The 20,902-nt window shown below is 38.5% G+C and overlaps 1 protein-coding gene across 1 annotated transcript; it reads left to right on the plus strand.

Moving 5' to 3' along the window:
- Positions 1 to 1,165: 1,165 nt before the first annotated feature.
- ldlrb (low density lipoprotein receptor b) lies at positions 1,166 to 19,763 on the plus strand. Its single transcript, XM_053638239.1, has 18 exons — positions 1,166 to 1,547; positions 6,546 to 6,668; positions 6,773 to 6,895; positions 7,493 to 7,861; positions 8,144 to 8,266; positions 8,406 to 8,528; positions 9,253 to 9,372; positions 9,704 to 9,832; positions 10,227 to 10,398; positions 11,375 to 11,602; positions 11,854 to 11,972; positions 12,230 to 12,369; positions 13,332 to 13,473; positions 13,560 to 13,712; positions 14,418 to 14,627; positions 14,722 to 14,796; positions 14,899 to 15,062; positions 15,731 to 19,763. Exons 1-18 carry the CDS (start codon positions 1,475 to 1,477, stop codon positions 15,770 to 15,772), a joined length of 2,628 nt encoding a protein of 875 aa, XP_053494214.1. The 5' UTR covers positions 1,166 to 1,474; the 3' UTR covers positions 15,773 to 19,763.
- The last annotated feature ends 1,139 nt before the right edge of the window (positions 19,764 to 20,902 follow it).

Here is a 20,902-nt window from a genome sequence, read left to right on the forward strand (position 1 = left end):
TTGTGTTAAATCCATGTGATGTTTAGAAGACATCATGTAGCCATTTTTTTCAGATGCAGGCTGTGTGGGGTAAATCTGGCCTTATAATCACACCACCAGCTTTCCATAGTTGTGATTGGTCCTGTCAGAACTAGGAGCTCAAAGAGGTAATGAAAATGAAAATGAAAAATAGCATATGCAAACATTGTTGTGATGTTTTTTAAACAACTAGTGCATGACCAAAATGTGAATTTGTAAAATAATCACTTTTTTGTGTGCAAAATATCCAAGTCTTTATTAACTCAAAGGATGACTCCATACTTACTCTAATAATCATATAATTTATATGGATTATAGAGAATAAGTGGCTTATTTATTTATTTATGTTTTTATTTATGTTTTTATTTATTTAAAAGCATTTCTTTACCTCCCCAATATATAGTTTCTCTTTTATATAATTCACTTTACATGGGGCATAATAAATATTGATTCTGCATCCTGTTACAAGGACAAAATGACTATGTACATTAAAAAAAAGCAGAATCAGGATTAGGCCAGTCTTGCAGATTCCCCAGATGAGGCACCACCTGGGTCCGGTTCCCAAATGGGAATAGTGTTTCTACGGGGGAGGATTTCTAGAACCTTCTAATTGCTTCCTGATAGGCAAAAAGTGGGAGTCACCCTGGTGTGAGTGATGCCTGTACTGCACAATCATGAAGGATTTTGTATCAAAGTAAATGCTGAGTAGGAATGAGTTATGTGGAGGGAAATCATTATTATTATTTTAATAATGGGAATGTCATAATAGATTAAGCATGCTGGCTGTTAAGGCAAATAATGTTTTGATTCAATTTAATAATATATCATACGGTCTCTCTCTCTCTCTCTCTCTCTCTCACACACACACACACACACACACAGAGGTTTGTTTTATTATCCTTGCGAGGACCTTCCACAGACATAATTATTCATGCAGCTAATTAATGTTCTGCTACACCTAAACCTAACCCTTTTTTATTATTTACATAAAAACTGAAAGTGTGTTGTTGGTTTTTTTTTTTTAAAGAAAAAAGCAGTCCAAATGGGGACCAAAATGTCCCCATAACCCTCAGTTCATCCATCCAAGAGGGCGCATAAATAGGGGGTGGGGTTGGGGTGATGGGCGTGTAAAGCCGACTCTCATCCATTCATGACGTGTCGCCTTAAGCCCCGCCCTCCCATACTCCGACGTACTTCACTTCAGATATCACGCCACTGAGAAAGCCCCGCCCCTACCCCAACCGGCGCGCGCTGTCCTTATGAAATGGATGAGATTGGATGCGAGGAGGTTTTTCACTGTAAGAAGACGCTCTCGGCCCTGCACTAACCACTACAGTACACTAACGAGCGGAAGTCGTGACAGAAGCGTGCTGTTAAATATATTTGAAGTACATTATAATAATAATAATAAGAAGAAGAAAAATCCCATAAATAAACCTGTTTAGTGCGGAGGAAGATGCTGTTGAGGAAAAACTGCAGTGTAGTTTTGAGCTGCGTATTGCTTGGACTCATCTCTCTGCCTTCAAGCCGTAAGTACAATGAATCATTAAATAATTAAAGTTAGCCTATTAGTAGTGACTAAATATTAATCAGCATTATGAGAATTTAATTCAGTAGGAAAATACTGTATACATCCTAAATAATGTATGAAGCAACTTTAAATACCCAACTTTTTAAAATCTATCTATCTATCTATCAACTGTAGCCTACATACTATTTTTACTAATATTTTTGTGTAACTAATAAGAGTCATTTGAAAATGATCATTACAACTATACATTTAATATGTATATTAACATTGCCATATGTATCCCTCTGTTTATCACTGACATACTCTTTTGCATAACCTGCATTTCATATATAATGAAATAGGTACGCTAGAAACACACTATACTTCTTTTTGCAGCATGTCATTGTATTTGAGCTTTTTTCCTCCTTAGACAAACTCATTCTTCTCATTCAGACTGCAGTACTTGTTGATAGTGAACAGGGGCACTAGGGATTAAATCTACAGAGAAAATATCCCATCCTTCAGGTTTCACATTAATTTCACATAATGAAAATGCTGAAAATGTTAAATGGATATAAACTATACACTATGAATTTATGGTTAATATTTAAACATAAAAAAACCCCCAAACAATTATTTTCTTCCTTACATGACTAGAATGAATGGGATTAACATGGGTATTCTTATTGGTTACACAATGACAGCATGTGCAGCGTCGTCCAATCAGAAGAGAGCTCATGGTTTGGTTGTATTAGCATGATGCATGGATAACTAGTGGGCGTGGTAGAGACTGGTTTCACTGTGTCGGGTGCGGTGTGGTGACAATTCTATAGGATTCATTCTCAGTTGATTTTGCATTATAACATCTCTCATGCATGAAACATTAGTTATGTTAACTTGCATATGCTGCAGTAATTTGATTTAAATATATATATATATATATATATATATATATATATATATATATATATATATTTTATAGTTTTGTCCAGTTACATTTATACTGTATGTCCTCATTTTCAGAATTTTGCAGTCCCCCCCTTTAAACAGTTATTCCAAGCATCAATTGTTCCAACAGTTACTGTACCACCTAGATAATGTACTGTCATTGTTGATAAAGGGCATACTACTTATCCTCTCTCTGTACCTTCCCCCCTCCCTTTTTCGCTCTGAAATCCTGTCTGGTCATCTGTCGTAAGAAGTCGACAAACTTGTCTGAGCAGTGCTGCCAGTTCAAATGACATTCAAAGCATTTCTTTCCTTTGCCTAATGGATGTATTGAGAGACAGAGACATACAAGAGTAAACCTATTGTACAGTACAGTCCTACAGACGCACTGCCATACAAAAGATTCTAAACACCCTAACTGTAAATCCTCTACAATGAGAAAAGCCCAGAAAGGAATAGATACACGGAATGATTTTGGATAGTTATATCGTTGGATAGTTTACTTATTTATTGTCATACTGTGAATGCACTATGAGAGGGTTACAGTATGACTTTTTTTTTTGCTTTCAGGTTTGCGTTTTTCCCCCTCTCATAATGGTTACAGAGTGGGTTAGTGGAGCTGTTCTGTTTAAAAATGAAAATTCAGTGCACAGGATGGTCTGGTTTTAAATTTACTTTGCGGCAGAGAGAAAGGTCAGTAGTTCAGTAAACGCAGCACTCATGCAAACCCGTAAAAGGCAGGGCACGCAGCTGAGGAGACGTTTGTAATGGAAGAAAAATGATGTTAAGAAACATATTCGGACAAGTATTACAGACGACCTATCTACGTAAATGCTGTTTATACGTGTGGGACAAGGGAATTCTTGAAACGATGGAAGCTGCTAACCTTTTCGAACATTTCCACAATAATGTAGTGATTCTGCAAACGCTGTATTGTAACAATATATGTGGAAGAGTTTGCGTCGTGTGGCCCAACTCAAATCAATTTTCAAATATCGTACTTTCGAAGCAGGTTACAGCACTGATTGAGTAAAGTTATTCGATAAGATTATGGATTGTTTGAGTTATATAAACTGAGTCCAGCTATCAGATAGAGCACACATCGACCGAATGCTCAATTCTGATTGGTCAGAAAGTCTTCATTTTCTATAACAGCAGTTCAGACAGTAGTTCTGTGAAGTTGCAGAATGTCCTCATTCCAGTGCAATGTCATTTTCTATATCACCAACTAACACAGACTTTTATATAGTATAACGAAGTTTGCTTTGAGGAGATGTTTATTTAGCATTTGTGGAAGGAGTCTCCAGTATGAGTGCTTTGTAGCCATCAGAGGTAAAGATGTAAGAAAATAAAAAAAAGCTGGTGAGAGAATGCCTGTTTGTTTATAGCTGTGAGAACATATGTGATAACTTGTTTGGTGGACTTTCCACAGCATTAAATGTAACTATAAACGGATCAAAAGTATGACATGTCCTTAATGTTATTAATAAAAAACAAATTGCAGTTGTGGTATAAGAGGTTGTTACTGTGCACACCTGATTCTAAGAAATTGGAAACGCAGTCAGAGGGATGCCAAAAAATAACCTCGGGCAGAGTTTTGTCTTAAGGAACAAACGAAGGCATTTATTTCTAAAGGGTTGTTTTTTTAAAAGTGATTTTGAGTTACGTGGGTTTACATGTTGGTTTCAGCAAACAACAATGGCTTTGTTAGCACGGGGTTGTCCTAGTAGGTATGCAAAAATAGCTCTCGCATGACGTAGAATGGCTTGTAAAAATAGGGAGAGATTTTGAATGGAGGAAAGCACACATGTTTCACCGTCGAGCTCCTTTATGTTAACACTCAACCCCTTTAACTAGGTGAGAGTAGCAGTGAAAAACTCTTAATCCTGTTTTGTACTTCACAGAGGAATGTTAAAATTCGCGGGCACGCGATGGCGTAGTGGTTAGCACGTTTGCCTTGCAGCTCCGGGGTTGGGGGGTTTCCTCTGGGTACTCCAGTTTCCTCCCCCAGGCCAAAGACATGCGTTGTATTGGCATTTCTAATTTGTCCGTAGTGTGTGAAAGTGTGCGCGATTGTGCCCTGCAATGGGTTGGCATCCCGTCCAGGGTGTCCCCTGCCTCGTGCCCCGAGTACCCTGGGATAGGCTCCAGCCTTCCAGCAACCCAGTGTAGGATAAGCGGTGCAGAAAATAGATGGATGGATAGATAGATGTTAAACTTCCATTTTCGACTCACTGAAAGTCTAAGGTTGCACATTAAATAGACTGTAATATTATCTTTATATAGGAAATATGCTGTTCTAAATGTACTCCAGGTTTGAAGGTCTGGTTTAAGGTTAGTGTTGTTATAGATATGTGTGATTATGACCTTGCGTGACATTGATATGACATGTGATATGACCTTGTTTTTGTATGAATGGAGGAATGAACGTACTGTATGGAAATCTCCAAAGTGCACTGTATGTGGTACTATTTTTACTTTTTGCTTCATGTGTGAGTATATTATGCTCTTTGACATGGAGAAAAGAAAGCATGAGTTTTGAATTAAATGAGAATTAAAATATACATCACGCACTGATGTTTGGACATTTGCCAAGTGCCTCTCTCTCTCTCTCTCTCTCTCTCTCTCTCTATCTCTCTAGCTCTCTCTTGCTGGTGTTCATAAGTATAGATTTGCCATGCAAATTCTTAAGCAGGTAAGAAAAGGACAACCTCAAAGTCTGGGATGGTCACTGTATTTCCTGTATTTGCTGCAACACTGTAATGTTGGATTATTTCAGTAATGCAGGTTGGTCTCTTTTGGGTTTTTTATATTGCAACACAGTTATGACTAATACCCTGTCTGCTGTCAGTTGCCAGAAATGACAGAGTTTAGAAAACTGTTCAGTTCAGAGTTCCCGATATGGTTGCTATCCACAACTTTCCCCGCCTCTACCATCTCCTGCGTAGTATTTGACTTATTCAGAACATCCTCTGAGACCAGTGAGCAACTGGTGGTGTGATTACTGAACTCCTCCTCTCCCCACTGTCTTAAAGAGGCAGGCAAAAATGTCATCAGCTGAAACAACAAAAGGCTTAATATTGTGACCAAAAAAAAAAAGCGCCACAGAAGAATGTGGTTGTGACAACCTGCTTACGTCTGACCTGAGCTGTCAACAGCACCGAAATGTACCCTCATTCTCCTTTTCTCACCTTCTCATGATATCATGACACTGTGGTTTCTTTGGGGTTTTCTCACTCTCTCTCAGTCTTTTCCTAGGTCTTTCCACATCCTGTTTTCATTTCTTTTCAGCCTTTATTCATGTCAACTGTCACACCTGGCTACCTGGTTACATTATTACAACACATAAAAAACAAAAATTACAGGGTGTGTATAGGGTGTGTGTGTCTGAATGTGAGTACGTCTCAACTTCATGGTCATCTGTGTGTACACAACGCATGTTATCTGTTCAGATAAATTTTATGGCGCGTCCCATGATTAAGGTTTGTGATGTTGTTAATCATTAATTCTTAAACATCATTAGACACAACCAGCTTCCTTTTTCCATGGTCTAGCTTCTGACATTTTGAAGCTTACAACATCTAATGTAAATGCTACTGATCTATTAAAGAGGAACGTGTTAAAAAAAAAAAAAAAAACTAAAGCAGAAGGCCATAAATGATTGTTTAACGGTGCGGTGTGGAATATTTAAAAGTCTTTTTAAGCTGATAACAATTCTATTATCTACAATTATAACAATTATATTATTATTATTATTATTATTATTATCATTATTAGATACCTAATTAAAAACTCCATGTTACAATTTTACTTCATCTAAAGCTGCTTACTGTAAATGCGATTTTTCCGGACCAGAAATAACATTCGTGAGCACTTAGAACATAGCTACTTAGCTTTGCTCCTTTTCCTTAAAATGCATTAGTAGTTTCAGCAGAGGGAGTAGGGTTGATTAGGGGAAGGGAAAGACTTGTAAATGTTTTGATTGCAGTTCACCTCACAGACAGCACAGGGTTGTGAAAAAAAAATGACAAACCGCTCCTTTAATGTTGCTCTGCTTACTGTGCTGCAGGTGCTGCTACATGTAACGAGCGTCAGTTTCAGTGTGGGAACAAGAAATGCATTACAAACCGCTGGGTGTGTGACGGGACGGACGACTGCGGAGATGGAACCGACGAGCTCCCTGCCACCTGCAGTGAGTCACACCCGCTTGATAACTACTGTCATAATTAGATCAGAGTCTCTGGATTTATATCAGTATTGAACATTCACTCTAACGATGACCCATCTCTTGTGCAGCCGAGAAGAAATGCCTGCCGTCGGAGTTCACCTGCAACGGGAGCCCTATTCAGTGCGTGTCCTCCAGGTGGCGCTGTGACGGAAAGGCCGACTGTGAGAACGGAACGGACGAGCTGGGCTGCGGTACGCCATCATCAATCATGTGCCACTGTCGTATTATTACTATAGAATGACACCACATCAATCCGAGAATTAATTAGAAGATTCAGGAATGTAGGTCATTTCGACATTTGGTCTTAAATGACAAGGTCTAACAAGTGTACGTTTATGTGAGCTAGATAACTATGTATGTTCTTTATAGCAAGCACAGGCTATACTGTATAAGCCAGTGTTTATCATAGTACACATAGGGTTTCAAGCTAAGCCCCTTTAGAGCGCTAGTAATGTTTAACTATTCAAAGAACCACGGAAGTACCTTTTTTCTTTTTTTTTTTCTAAAAGCATAGGTATGTAGAGATGGCTCTTTGTTCTGATTGGCTGCATGTTGGTGGTCTACGGTTTGTTTGAATCGCCCTGCTTGATTACAGCGTACTTTCTGGAAACTGTGTCATTAATTTAATCGCCAAACGTTAACATGAATAGAAATACTGATTATTTAATCATTTTCTTTTAAACTTAAATCCTCCTGAACTGAGAAGTCAACAGGGCTTCATGAGATTAGTCCTACTGATTGTACCATTAACACCAGTGCTTAACCCTCACGTCATATGCTCTCCTCAGCCCTGAAGAACTGCACGTCAGACGAGTTCCGCTGCGCAGACGGCCAGTGCATCTCCTCCTCGTTCGTCTGCGATGAGGACGCTGATTGTTCAGACGGCAGCGACGAGGCCTCTTGCCCCAAGCCCACCTGTATAGCTGGCTCTTTTCAGTGCAACGACACGGTGTGTGTTCCGCAGCTGTGGGCTTGCGATGGAGACCCAGACTGCGCAGATGGCTCAGATGAGTGGAGTGAGCACTGTGGCCAGAAACCGATACCAAGCCCCTGCAGTGAACAGGAGTTTCAGTGCAGCAACGGCAAGTGCATCCACAGCATGTGGCGCTGCGACGGAGGCTTCGACTGCACCGATCACTCTGACGAAGCCAACTGCAGTGAGTCAAAGTCTTACAATCTGAGTTAAACACAAAAGACATCAACCATTTCTTTATTATTATTATTATTATTATTAATATTATTATTATAACACAGTAGGCGGTGCAGTCAGGGTGCTGGACCCTACTGTGAAATTGTGTAATATGTAATATGCACCTGCCACCAGTGAACCGTAAATAATTATGTTTGTTTTGTTCTCTGTTGTAAGCAATGCGCTCTGGATCAGCTTGATAATGAAAACGTACGTTTACTTTTAAGAATGCGTTTGTTTTCATTGGTAGCTGTGGCTACTTGTCGACCCGACGAGTTCCAGTGTAACGACGGTACCTGTATTCCTGGCATCCACCAGTGTGACGGTGAGATCCACTGCAAGGACCTGAGTGACGAGAAAGGCTGTGCCACTGGTGAGCGCATTTTCTAACACGGGTGTGCCGATCAGGCCTACGTCGTCCTGCTTCTTATTGCTTATTTGCTAGTAGGCATCTTTCTTCAAACATTAATATTCAGTAAGGGTTAATATTTAATGCCCTTGTCTCCCATCAGTGAGTAAATGTGACGGTCCGGACACGTTCCAGTGCCGCAGCGGAGAGTGCATCAGCATCGATAAAGTGTGCGACAAGAAGCGTGACTGTAGGGACTTGTCTGACGAGCCCATCAAAGAGTGCAGTGAGTGCGAACATCATATAACCATCTACACACACACACCGGAGTACCAGAATGGCAGCTTAGTGGAACTTCACATCACACAGACAAGACCAACCAAAGCCTAGTTTAAGCAGAAGAGACCTAGAATAAGAAAGGGAGAAATGTGCAGACATAGGATGAACGGTTTAAAGGTGGAGTCAGCGGATTTTAAGGCAGAACACTTTTTTTTTTTTTGGAAATATTTAGCAAAGCTCTCAGATTCCAGGAACTGTGAATATCTGCTCAGTACAAAATCTTCAATCCCAGGGGTGCCACAAGTTCTGTAAAAGCTAGTCAGAAAAAAAGTGGCATCTCAACAAGCTTACACTCTTCAAAAAAAGTGTTCTACTGGGGTTTTGAATAGTTCAGCTTTTCTAACTTGTTCCCCCACAGAAACAAACCATAGGACCCTAAAGCATCCTAAATGTAACCTGTTTTTATAAGAGTCTGCCATTCATGTTGTCTGTTAGTTTAGTAAGTGCCACTTCTTGCACTAACACTACTGTACACTGTTTTGGTTGCGTAGCTTTGGAGGGAACACTGATGGGAGGGGCTGAATTTGTTTGGATTTTGAGTTTCAAAAGAGCTAACTTCAGCTGAAATCGCTGACTATAGGTTTAAGCAAAGGAGAAGAAGGAGAAATCGGGTCAATTTCTAAATTAACCGACTCCTTTTTTCTTCTTTCTTTCATTCTTCTTCTCCCCAGATGTCAACGAGTGCCTTGAAAATAATGGCGGTTGCTCTCACGACTGTAAAGACCTGAAGATCGGCTACGAGTGCCTCTGCCCTTCAGGCTACCGCCTGGTGGACCAAAAACGCTGTGAAGGTAACACCAGTGTTCTAACAGTCCAAATTTGACATCCACAATATATTTAAAAAAATAGTCAAAAGAACTTGTCTAGAACAGGAAATGCTTCCTGAATAGATGAAGTCCTTTGCTTCAGTCTTACTCCATTTCCAGATTAGCAGTTTTCCTGTTCTATGATGCTTGATTGAGCTTAAGAGCTAACAATCCAGGATTTTGTGCATTAAAGATGGCGTTTTGGAGCAGGAAAACAACAAACCTTCTGTCTCAGGTTGCCCAAATAATATGAAATGAGTGGACATGTGGAATCTCTAGCATTTACATTTGACATCAAGTCTGTTTTCTGCTGCAGACATTGACGAGTGTGCTGACCCCGACACCTGCGCTCAGGTGTGCCTGAATCTGGTGGGCGGCTTCAAGTGTGATTGTCAGGAGGGCTATGAGATGGACCCCATGACCAAAGAGTGCAAAGCTGTTTCTGGTAGGTCGAAAGCTTTCTCTAGAATTCCCTAACACAGGAGTAATTCCGGTCATAACAACTGTGAGAATAGAATTTGCAAACTGATGGGGAAAGCTGAAGGGGAAACATTAAACTGTCCTAGCTAGACGCAGCTTCTGCTTTTTCTGAACAGGGAAAGCTCATATGTAAGGGAAGTGGTCACTATCTAGCAAAGACGGTGTTACTGGCGTGGTCACATGCTGCAATCAATTGAAAATCTGTGATAAGGAAATGAACCGGTGGTCTGGGATTCAGAAAGTTCCACATCATCATTAGCAGCGTATTCAAAAGACTGCCTCGAATTGCTTGATTGCTTTATAATGTGACGAATACATACTTGCCTCTTACTGCTAGCATTTGATTTCTTGTCCTGCAGATAACATTCCCTACCTGTACTTCACCAACCATCACGAGGTGCGGAAGATGACACTGGATAAGAAAGAGTACACATGTCTGATCCCGCAACTGAAGAACGTGGTGGCACTCGACATGGATGTGTCTAGTGAAACAATCTTCTGGTCTGATCTCTTCCACAAAAAGATCTACAGGTGAGCGAGTTCATCATACAGTATCAACACTGATGAACGAACGCATAATAAGAATTCTAAAATCTATACAGATTACTTTATATATGAATTTGTTTAACTGGTCCATTTATTCCCTAGTTTCTCAACCGGGGGTCCGCAGACCCCTAGTGGTCAGTGGTGTAATTGCAGGGGGTCATTGGGAAAGTTTTTATAATGTTTAAATAATATTCTATATATATATTTTTGTTAAATGTATCAAAATATATTCAAATTAGATGTTTTAAAATGAACCAATTTGGTTATTCACGTGCATTCAGCTAAGCTGACGATCGTTCATTGATGGATTTACTTGAAACGTATTTACAAATGAAATGATAATTTGCAAAAACCTATGAGTGGTAGACAAGTTCAAGCCTCGCATTGATGGACAAAATGAACAAAAGATAATTCAGAGAGTCAAATTAAATGTCACACCAACAAGAAAATGTAAAAAATAAAATCTTGGAATGTTTTGATTCAGTTTTAATGTTAATATTATTAATGTTAAATATGAATCAAATAAAGCAACATATATAGAAATGACTGTTAAATATATAGCCTATAATTGTTGTGGAGTGAGGGGGTCCTTGTGGATTTTTCGAAATATTCTAGGAGTCCAGAGCTCACAAAAGGTTGAGAACTAGTGTCTAGTGGTTGATCATCAAAGGTTGAAAAATATTTTATTCAGCAGAAATTAATAGTTTTTTAATACGTTATTAGAAGTGCATTTGATTCCTGACAAGCCTTGAATGCACTCTACGGGTCCTCAATGCAAAATTGGGCTTTATTTGCTTATTCAAATCCAAAATAAAGATTTGTTTTCAATTTTTGCCTCGGCACTCGGTCAGTTGATCGTCCGCCAGCCAATGGGATTAACCGAGTTTGAGACGCACATTTAAACATTGTGGTGCAGTCAAAGTAAATTTCTGGTCCTGAAACACCTTTGTATGTTTCCCAGCACTCCCATAGACAAGGCTGCTTATCCTACCAACCACGTCACCTTGATTGACAGCCAGATCTCCTCTCCCGAAGGCTTGGCTGTTGACTGGGTTCATGGCAACATCTACTGGACCGACAGTTTCTTTCAAAGCATTTCCGTAGCAACAAAGGATGGGTCCAAGCGCAAGACTCTTATCAAAGTGGGCTTGAATAAGCCGCACGATATTGTTGTAGATCCAGAACGCAAGTAAGCTACTATTTATATGCTATAATATTTTCCTCTGTATTATTAGATGTGATGAGTAACGAATGACTCTTTAAAGCAGTCTCAAGTTCTTTCCTAACACCCCAGATCCAGTTCATCAGCTAACTATCATGTTGTTCATGAGCTGGATCAGGTTTGTTGGGAGCTGAGGAAACTCTAAACTGTGTGAGGACTGCAGTAGAGATCCCCTGGTCTATTAAGTTAATGGGCTATGTATTTTATTGCCACTGTAGCTTCATGTACTGGACCGACTGCGGAAACCCTGCCAGGATAGAGAAGAGTGGTTTGAACGGGGCAGATCGTACAGCTCTGGTCACTGACAACATCGTCTGGCCCAGTGGCATCACACTAGGTGAGTAAGCAGTTTCCATTCACTTTAGACCTTATATACAATCCCTTAATCATATGAATGCTCCATTGTAGGCTAGTTTTAAGTACTATATAGCCAGAGGGTTTCAATTACCCACAACAACTGATCTGTATTATATTTAGCACAGCTTCTGGGTTCGCGTTGTGGCTTTAAAAGGATTAAATATGAGAGGGGATTTTTTTTTACTGGAAATGGTACATGACTGTCTATAGTATGAATGTGCATGTGTTTGTGTTCAGACTTGGTGAATCAGCGGCTGTACTGGCTGGACTCTAAACTGCACATGCTTTCCAGCATTGGTGTGGATGGTGGTTTGCGTCATACACTCATAGTTGACGAGTGGCAGCTGGCCAATCCATTTTCGCTGGCTGTGTTTGAGGTGCGAACCTGTTGTTGATTTGGTGGGATGTAAAAAAAACAAACAAACCTATAAATCATGCTGTTCCAAAAGCATCTATATGTTCAGGAGTAGTTCAGCAAAAATGTTTAAGAGTAGTTCAGGAAAAAAAAGAAGAAGAAGAAAAAAAACCCATTATAACAATTTCTGACTCAAAAGAGTTCAATCTGAGGTCTCTAATTTTCCACTTCCATATTTGGAAGAAAAAAGAAGTAGTAAGAACAAAGTCATCAGCATTCGTATATGCACATGTAATGTCATACGTTTTGTTAGCCGGTTAGCTAACAGGCCACATTTCTGAGAGAATATTAATTGATCTCTTTATAGATGTTATTATCATTCACTGTTAACATTAACAGCTAACATTAGCTAACCTGATAGGATTTCTTAGAAGATTTTTAAGACGTATTCATAAATGTTTACTACATGATGCACAGGTTAAACTAGCCAGCTATCTAGCATGAGCTAACCTGACAGGATTTTCGAGAGGATATTTAAGACATATTGACAAATGATTATTATATTATTTGCAGGTAATGCCAGATAGACAGCTAACATGAGCAGTCTGAGAGGCTTTTTAAGACATTCACCTAAATTTTATAATATCCAAACCTAAAGCTAGCAAGCTAGCTAACATAAGCTAAACCTGACAGGATTTTCGAGAGGATATATAAGACATATTGATAAATGATTATTAAATTATTTGCAGGTAAAGCTGGGTAGATTGTTGATGAACATGAGGTAATATGACAGGATTTCTGAGAGGCTTTTTAAGACATTCACCTAGATAATATCCAAACCTAAAGCTAGCAAGTTAGCTAACATGAGCTAAACTGACAGGAATTCCAGAAGACATTCATAAACTCCAGTTTATTTAGATTAAGGATTTTTTTAAATGATATTCTTTGTTTTTGACACTGGTTCTTATGTGCTGTGTTACACAGGAGAAAGTGTTTTGGACGGACGCATCCAACGGAAGCATCCGAAGTGCAAATCGTCTGACGGGAAAAAGCATTATGACAGTAGTGAAGAACCTACTGTCTCCCAAGGACATTGTGCTGTACCACAACCTCAAGCAGCCGAGCGGTGAGGGATTTAAACCTACAGTCACAACAGAAAACCTCCACATTGTCTCGTTTGCATGTCTCTTTAACTGCTGTTTTGCTGTGCAGGTACGAATTGGTGTGAAGAAGGGAACCATGTGAACGGCGGCTGTGATTATTTGTGTCTTCCGGCTCCTCGAGTGAATCAGCATTCCCCAAAATACACTTGCACCTGCCCCGATCACATGATCCTCGGCCCTGACATGAGGAAGTGTGTGGAAGGTATGCATGCCATTTGATAAACATTTCTCAGCATAACTTTCGTTGTCACACAGATTAAAAAAATTTTGGGCAAAGAATCAAAGGTACACTGTTTTTTGCATTACGTTCAATGTTGTCAAGAATCGATCGGTGTCCGATGTTTGCTGCGTTAGTTTATATAAAGTATGAGGCCAATGTAGCTGACGTGATAAAAGTCTACCGTTTTCTCAAACAGATTCCTCAAACCACATCATACAGACACGCTAATGTGGTGTAGGACAGAGTATGTCCTTCTGTAATGTTTAGAACTAAATTAACTCCAATGAAATCTCTGATGCCATGTGGGCGGCCATCTTTTGTCATCGAAATTACTTGAATTATTTTTTCCTTACAGTTTAGTGCAGTTCTGCGCAGATGAACTGAGGGTGGAATTGGAGAAGAAATTATCATGGATGTTATATGGATTATAATAATATACATACACTTAAAACTTACATTTGTAAATATAGACCTGTTACTTTACTATTACCTATACATTTCCTATTACAGAATTGTTTATTTATGAATGGGGTTGTGTAACTGGCTGTATTTTACAGAAAAAGGTTTAGAGTTAGATAGACGTCCTTTCTCTATGTAGCTCCAGAAACAAATAAAAAAAAATTGTGATTTTTCCTAAATAATGTTTGGCTTTACAACAATGTGACATTCACACATTTGTTCACACAGTTCTTAAGCCAGTAGCAAGTACAGCAGTGGTTCCAGCTCCAGTTCCAGCTGGTACCACACCAAAACGACCTGCCATACAAAGCACCACCACAACTACCAGAACAACAACCAAACAAACACCCAGAACTACAGGCTCCATGACTTCCTCAGGTGCTGCTGGGTCTCGGAAGAACATCCCAGAAACCAAGACCGAGATCAGTCCTCGTGAAGGTAATAAAAATCTTTCTAAATGTACAGTACATCTTGTATGCTATACAGCTCTGTGTCATGTATTGTAATTGCTGGGTTTTTCTTTCGCCTGTAGGTTCAAATGATGTGTACGTTGCAGTCACCAGCCCTTCGCAACACTCTCTCGCTCTCTATGTCATCCTCCCTATAGGTCTGTATAAGACCTATATACTGTATATATGAGAAATTATATATACCCATGTAGTATATGCCATTTCTACAATTTGTTCCCTCCTTTTCTCATTCTGCTCAGCGGTGTTATGCCTGACTGCATTTGGCGCCGTGCTGCTGTGGCGTCATTGGAGGCTGAAGAACACCAACACCATTCACTTTGATAACCCTGTGTACCAGAAAACTACGGAGGACCAGGTGCACATCTGCAGGAGTCAAAGCCAAGACGGCTACGTCTACCCACCAGTAAGATCACATGATGTCTCCTTTAAACAACCCAAGGCTGTTAGACATCCTGCTGCAATTTATTCTAAAATAGCACAAACAGATTGAAAACGAACTACAGTCTGTCCCAAAAGTATATACTTACGGGACTGCGTTTGCCAGAAGCAGAAGTCGGTTGTGCCTTCGTCAGCGGATGTTCGTGGACGTCCACTTCTCAGGCGGTCCTGAACACTTCCAGGCTGTTTGAATTTGTTAATAAGTTTGGCAGCAGTGTCGCTTGTCATGTTTCCTGTTAAAGTCTTGAGCCAGCTTCCTGATCCAGCGACAATGATTTCAATAACTTCTTCTTTGGTCAAAGGTGTTCTTAAAGGCTATGTAAAAAACAACAAACATAATATAAAGTAAGAATGAAAAAATTGTGAAGACATTTTGCTAAAAAGTGTTCATTTCCACTATGTATGGAGACTTTTGGGACACCCTGAATATTACCATTGAGGGTAATACAGTAATTCTGTTCAGTTCCGTTTTTAACATATAACAGTAAGATACTATGTCTTACATCTCATCAGCAAATCTGCACGACGTGACTGAAACACTGGATGTGGTTTAAGGCATTCTCTTTCTCTACTTTTGCCTCTTTCTGACCTTTCCTGTAACACTCACCTTCTCTCTCGCATTCTCTTTTTCAGCACCAGATGTTATGTTTGGATGATGAGGAGGACATTGCATGATGGTTCTCTCAGAAAGACACAAACAACCCCACAGGAAGTCAAATCTAAAGAACAAGAGAGACTCAAAGGTTAGCTGGCACTTTAGATGCTGCTTTGAGGTTGTTTTTTTGTTTTTTTTTTGCTGCACAAATCTGAATGTGAAGGAAAACACCACATGAAGCATGGACACAGAAGAATGTCATCACCATGATATATATATTTATATATAAAGCCACTAAATGTTTTACAAATTTTGATGCTTTCGGATCAAGGTCCTATTTCAACCTTCCATGTCTTTAGCAGGTGCATGCTTATACTGTTACATACATCATGCAGCCAAAATTCAGTAAGACAGGAAGTTACATCAGATCCACTTCTAAACTAATATGAAGAACCTCAACTACATGAAAAGATGATAGTATATATATCGCTAAAACTTTTTTGAGAAGCCCTGCATAAGGACCACATGACACATTCGTTAATTATAAGCTGCAGAATGCACTGCGTTATGAAGAGCCCTTGCTCTGACACCATCTACTGCATATCCTTTAATATGTATATTAAAGGAATACTTTAGTATTTTTCAGCGTCATCTCTTCCCACCAAATCTGTAGCATATGTGTGATTACCATGCACAAGAATGGAAAATGTATGCGTCCTGAGAAAAGAGAACAGAAAACTTGTTTACTCGAAGTAGCTTATAATGGAATTCTTATAACGAAAGGGCAGTTGCTGAATTGTGTGCCAATAAAACACATAAAAAGTAAAGGTATTCTACAGATTTAGAGCTTAATTTACAAATACTCTTGATAGAAACCAAAACACTGTATAAACGTTAACTGACTGCCCCAACAACTGCCCATAGATCTCCATTAGAAGCATGTTTGGAGTTTGTCTCAGGGCAGGGAAATGTGTTGATATTCTTGACCATGGTAATCACACGTTTTCTACAGTCACCATGGATAAGGTTAGAGAACTTCATATTCATATTAACTTTCTGAATGACGAACTAGATTGCAGTATGAAGTTACATTGCACAATCAGAAAGAGATCCGGGCTTGAAATAAAAAATCGAGAGAATTGAAGCATCCTGAGCCATGGATAGCTTTTTATACATGACGGTCATGACACTACCGTGACTTGTTTGGCATGACAAGTCACCTTTCCAAAGAACTATTCAGGGAGAAATAAAACAAATCGAGGTTTTACAGGTTTGTGACGCTGGCATTTTGCACTCGAAGAAAACAGCTTGTTACCTCTCGTCGAAGAACGCAGATGAAGCAGAAGCTTTACGATGTTTGCTGTGAATGAGCAACAGCATGTTAGCATGTTAGCGCTCGTGCTTTCGGATAGCCATGTGCCTGTACGATGCCTTCGGTAGATGAGCTAGATACGTTGATTATGTTTGTTTTCGTTTGAAACATGCCTTACGATGGGTTTATTTGTTGCCTTAATCCTCAGGTTTTGGAACATTCACCGAATAACTCGCTAGTATAGCTATAGAATATGTGAAATGTGAAACCTTTTTGTTTTTTTGGGAGAGTAGTTTTAAAATGATATTTAAGACCGTGTAATCAACATCAAATCATGTACATTGACTACGCTGTTGTTGTTTTTTGTACACTTCATGAATTGTGCAGATGTCTATTTTGAAAGTTTTTTCTGCAATTGTTACAGTAGATGAAGTCATTACCTGAAGAAAATGTAAAATGTGTACATAATACCTGTGTATATACCTTTTCTGTCACTCAGTTTTTTTTAAGTTTGTATATTTTAAACCACAGATTTTGTATATATGAAATATTTATTGTAACATATCTATATAATGTGTCATTTTATTTTCTAGTTTCTTGTAAAAATATATATGTATATATATTGACCATTCAGTTTCTAATACACTCAGAAAAATAAGGGTACTGCTACTATTGAGGATACTCACACTGTTATAGATGCAGTACACGACAGCATAGCTTTATCAACTCCAGTTTTGGCTTTTTTTGGTTTTCAAATAAGACTTTCTTTTTATTTTATAGTGCTTTTAATTTTGTGTAGAAGTTGCACTATAAGTAAACTTAAAGACAGTTCCTGTGTCGTTATTACCCAGGTACTGTAAGAGTACAGATTCGATTCTGTAGGCATGGTACAACTCAAATATTGTGCAGGAATCTCGTAAAAGTTAAAGATACAGTTACGTACACGACAGTCGTAACACATTATAGACATTATTAACTGCGTACAATGGACTACTATAATCCATCTGTAACAGCACTGTAATTACAGTACATTATCATTGATTGTGTTTCATTTTACATGTACTATTTATATAAAATATGACCAAAAAAAATCCAAAAATAACAGTGCGCTATACTTTAAAAAACGAGCCATGTATACATCATAAATGTCATAATGTGTAAATGCCATCCAAAACACTTCTACGAAATGAACTTCAACACAACACCTTGTTAATTACAATATTTGTGCCTTTCTATAATATTTCCAGGCCTGGAGGGTTATTATTATTATTTTTAAAAATTATTATTATTATTATTATTATTATTATTGTTACAAGAGTTGCAAAATCGTACATAAAGGAAATGTGTTTCACTTAGTTTTTGTGTCCTTTAGGTTTACTTTGCTTTAAGAGAAAGACTGTTATAGACTGCTAGATAAGAGTATCTGAACGGTTCAAATGAAGGAAACAACACAACGTAACAACTGAAATGTGTTTATTTTGTGTTACTGTTAAATAAACGTTACCTTTTAACATGACTTTAATAATGTCTGAATTGATTTAATATTCATGGTTCACTGAAGGCAGAAAGGAATTTCGAGCATTTTGTTCCTCATGATGAGATGAACTCTGAGACCACTTTATCCGATACATCCAGAGATGGTAAAATCACCTTAATCCTTTACGTAAGTAAAAGTCCAATTACTTATTTAAAAGAACACTCAGGGACATAGTGAAGTACAGCTTTAAAAACACACCACTCAATTTATCGTAGAAACGTATAAACTCGGCCTTTAGTCCTTCATCAGTGTCAGTTTCTGGATATTTTTGGTTGGTGGACTATTTTTCAACCAAGCAATGACATTAAGGTGCTATTATCTTCCTTTACTTGTTAGCAACAGTAATCTTATACCTCCAGTGCAAAATGAAAGAAGCAAATGCAGGACATAAAACATGTCTTGTCTGGTTCACTAAATTTAGTAGTACAGAAGTAGCTGTGAAACATGTTCCTGTTCCTTTCCTGAACAGAGTGGAAAATCTGTGGTTCGCCCTAATGGCACTGTATGAAAATCTGATGATTAATAGAGAGATAAGAGTATGTTCATAAATTAATCTGCCAAAGAGACATTCCCAGAAACCCATAATGATGAATCCCCCCCTCCACACACATACTTCTTCCTGTCTGTACGCAGGAAAACTGTAAAAGAATGTAGAATAAGAATGTACTGATAACCGCATAGACAGGTTTATTTTATATTAGTATAGATTTTATACAGAATAAGTGACTTATACAATTGTAATATAGCACCATGATCGTCGTCTCAATGTTCTTGTTCAGTTTTCCTGCGGAGTGATTCATCGCTATGGGTTTCTGTGTGTGACTCTTCGGCAAAACATCTTATCGACATGCTCTTATCTCTCTATTATTCATAAGGTTTACACACAGTGCCATGAGGCTGAACCACAGTTTTTCACTCTGTTCAGAAATGTAAAAGGCTTCATGGCTGCTTCTATTTTCTAAAGCAATTACGCAAATTAGGCGATTATATTAATACAACCCTAATAAAATTGCGATATTTTCCTGTTCTATTTCCTATTTACATCGAAAAGCTGTAGTTCTTTGTAGTTCATGGTGAAAAGGTTTGCGGGGTGGCTTTCACTTCATGCATATGCTCACAAAGAAAATCTACATTTCTAACTTTAATTGATTAGGATTTTTTTTTTTTTTTTTTTAATATTACATTATATATACAATATATGCTGTGCATCTAACTGGCTTACAGTAGATCTGCCAATCTGCAAATTAAAAAAATAAAAAACCACAACCTAAACAAAAAAATTGTCTAGTTGTATTGTCTATGAACTACTGTTAATAGATAGATCATTTATTTGTCCTCAAAGATGGAATTAGTTTCCACCGAGGTGTGTAGAAAACATAAACACAACAACACCATACATATTAACCATCAAAACAATCACAGACAGGGAAGAAGGGGACAAAAAGAAAACATCAGGATCATACAACAAATGCCAGAGTATAAGATGGCATCACAATGGCTGATCACCTATGTGTTTAACGCTCGTAAAGCCATAGGAACAAAGCTCCTACCATAGCTGGTATTTCTGCACTTGGGTAGTCTATACCTGCAGCCAGAAGGAAGGGGGTTGAAATATTGATAACGTGGGTGGTCTGGATCATTAAAAATTTTATATAATACCACCAACAAGCATGAATATGTAACCCTTTTCAGGTTTATTATTCTAGTTGTTCATCGAATATGAAGATGAAAGACTGCCCACTGACCCTAGCAATGTGTGACTAAAGTTTAAAACAAAAAACACATGAGCACACATTATGTTCTTTCAACTCATGATAAGTTGGTTATGATGGTCCTCTCTAAGCTGATACTGCAGGACCACTGTGTTCTGTCAACGTCGTCACAGTTGGAATGCAGTCAGACAAGAAACTACTAATATTTTTTCAGTTCAGTGAGATATGACTCACACATATTTTCAGATACTAGGTCACCATGCCTTCTTGAATGCCTCTGATTCTTGATTATGGATTTTAAAAAGCAACAAGAACAACAATTACTTCTATTTCCATCATCATCAGCAGATGTACTGATATACATCCGCTCTGAATCCATACAGGTAGATGGTGGCTCCATCTTGTTCAGCATTCCAGAATCTTTTAGCATCCCTGGCTTGATTTGCATATTCGTATCTTATTGGCCTGCTTCCTTGCCATGGGCGGCTCATAGAGATCACACCACTTTTGAAGGTGTGTCATTCAGTGCCATGGCAAAGAATACATTTAGACACATTTCAGAGACTTGAGCTAAAAGCATTAGCTACTTGCGAATAAATAATAACCACTTCAGTCTTAAAAACACAAAAACACATTCTGAGGACATCGA

The sequence above is a fragment of the Ictalurus furcatus genome, chromosome 12 (assembly GCF_023375685.1).
Source record: "Ictalurus furcatus strain D&B chromosome 12, Billie_1.0, whole genome shotgun sequence".
NCBI classification, from domain to species: Eukaryota; Metazoa; Chordata; class Actinopteri; order Siluriformes; family Ictaluridae; genus Ictalurus; species Ictalurus furcatus.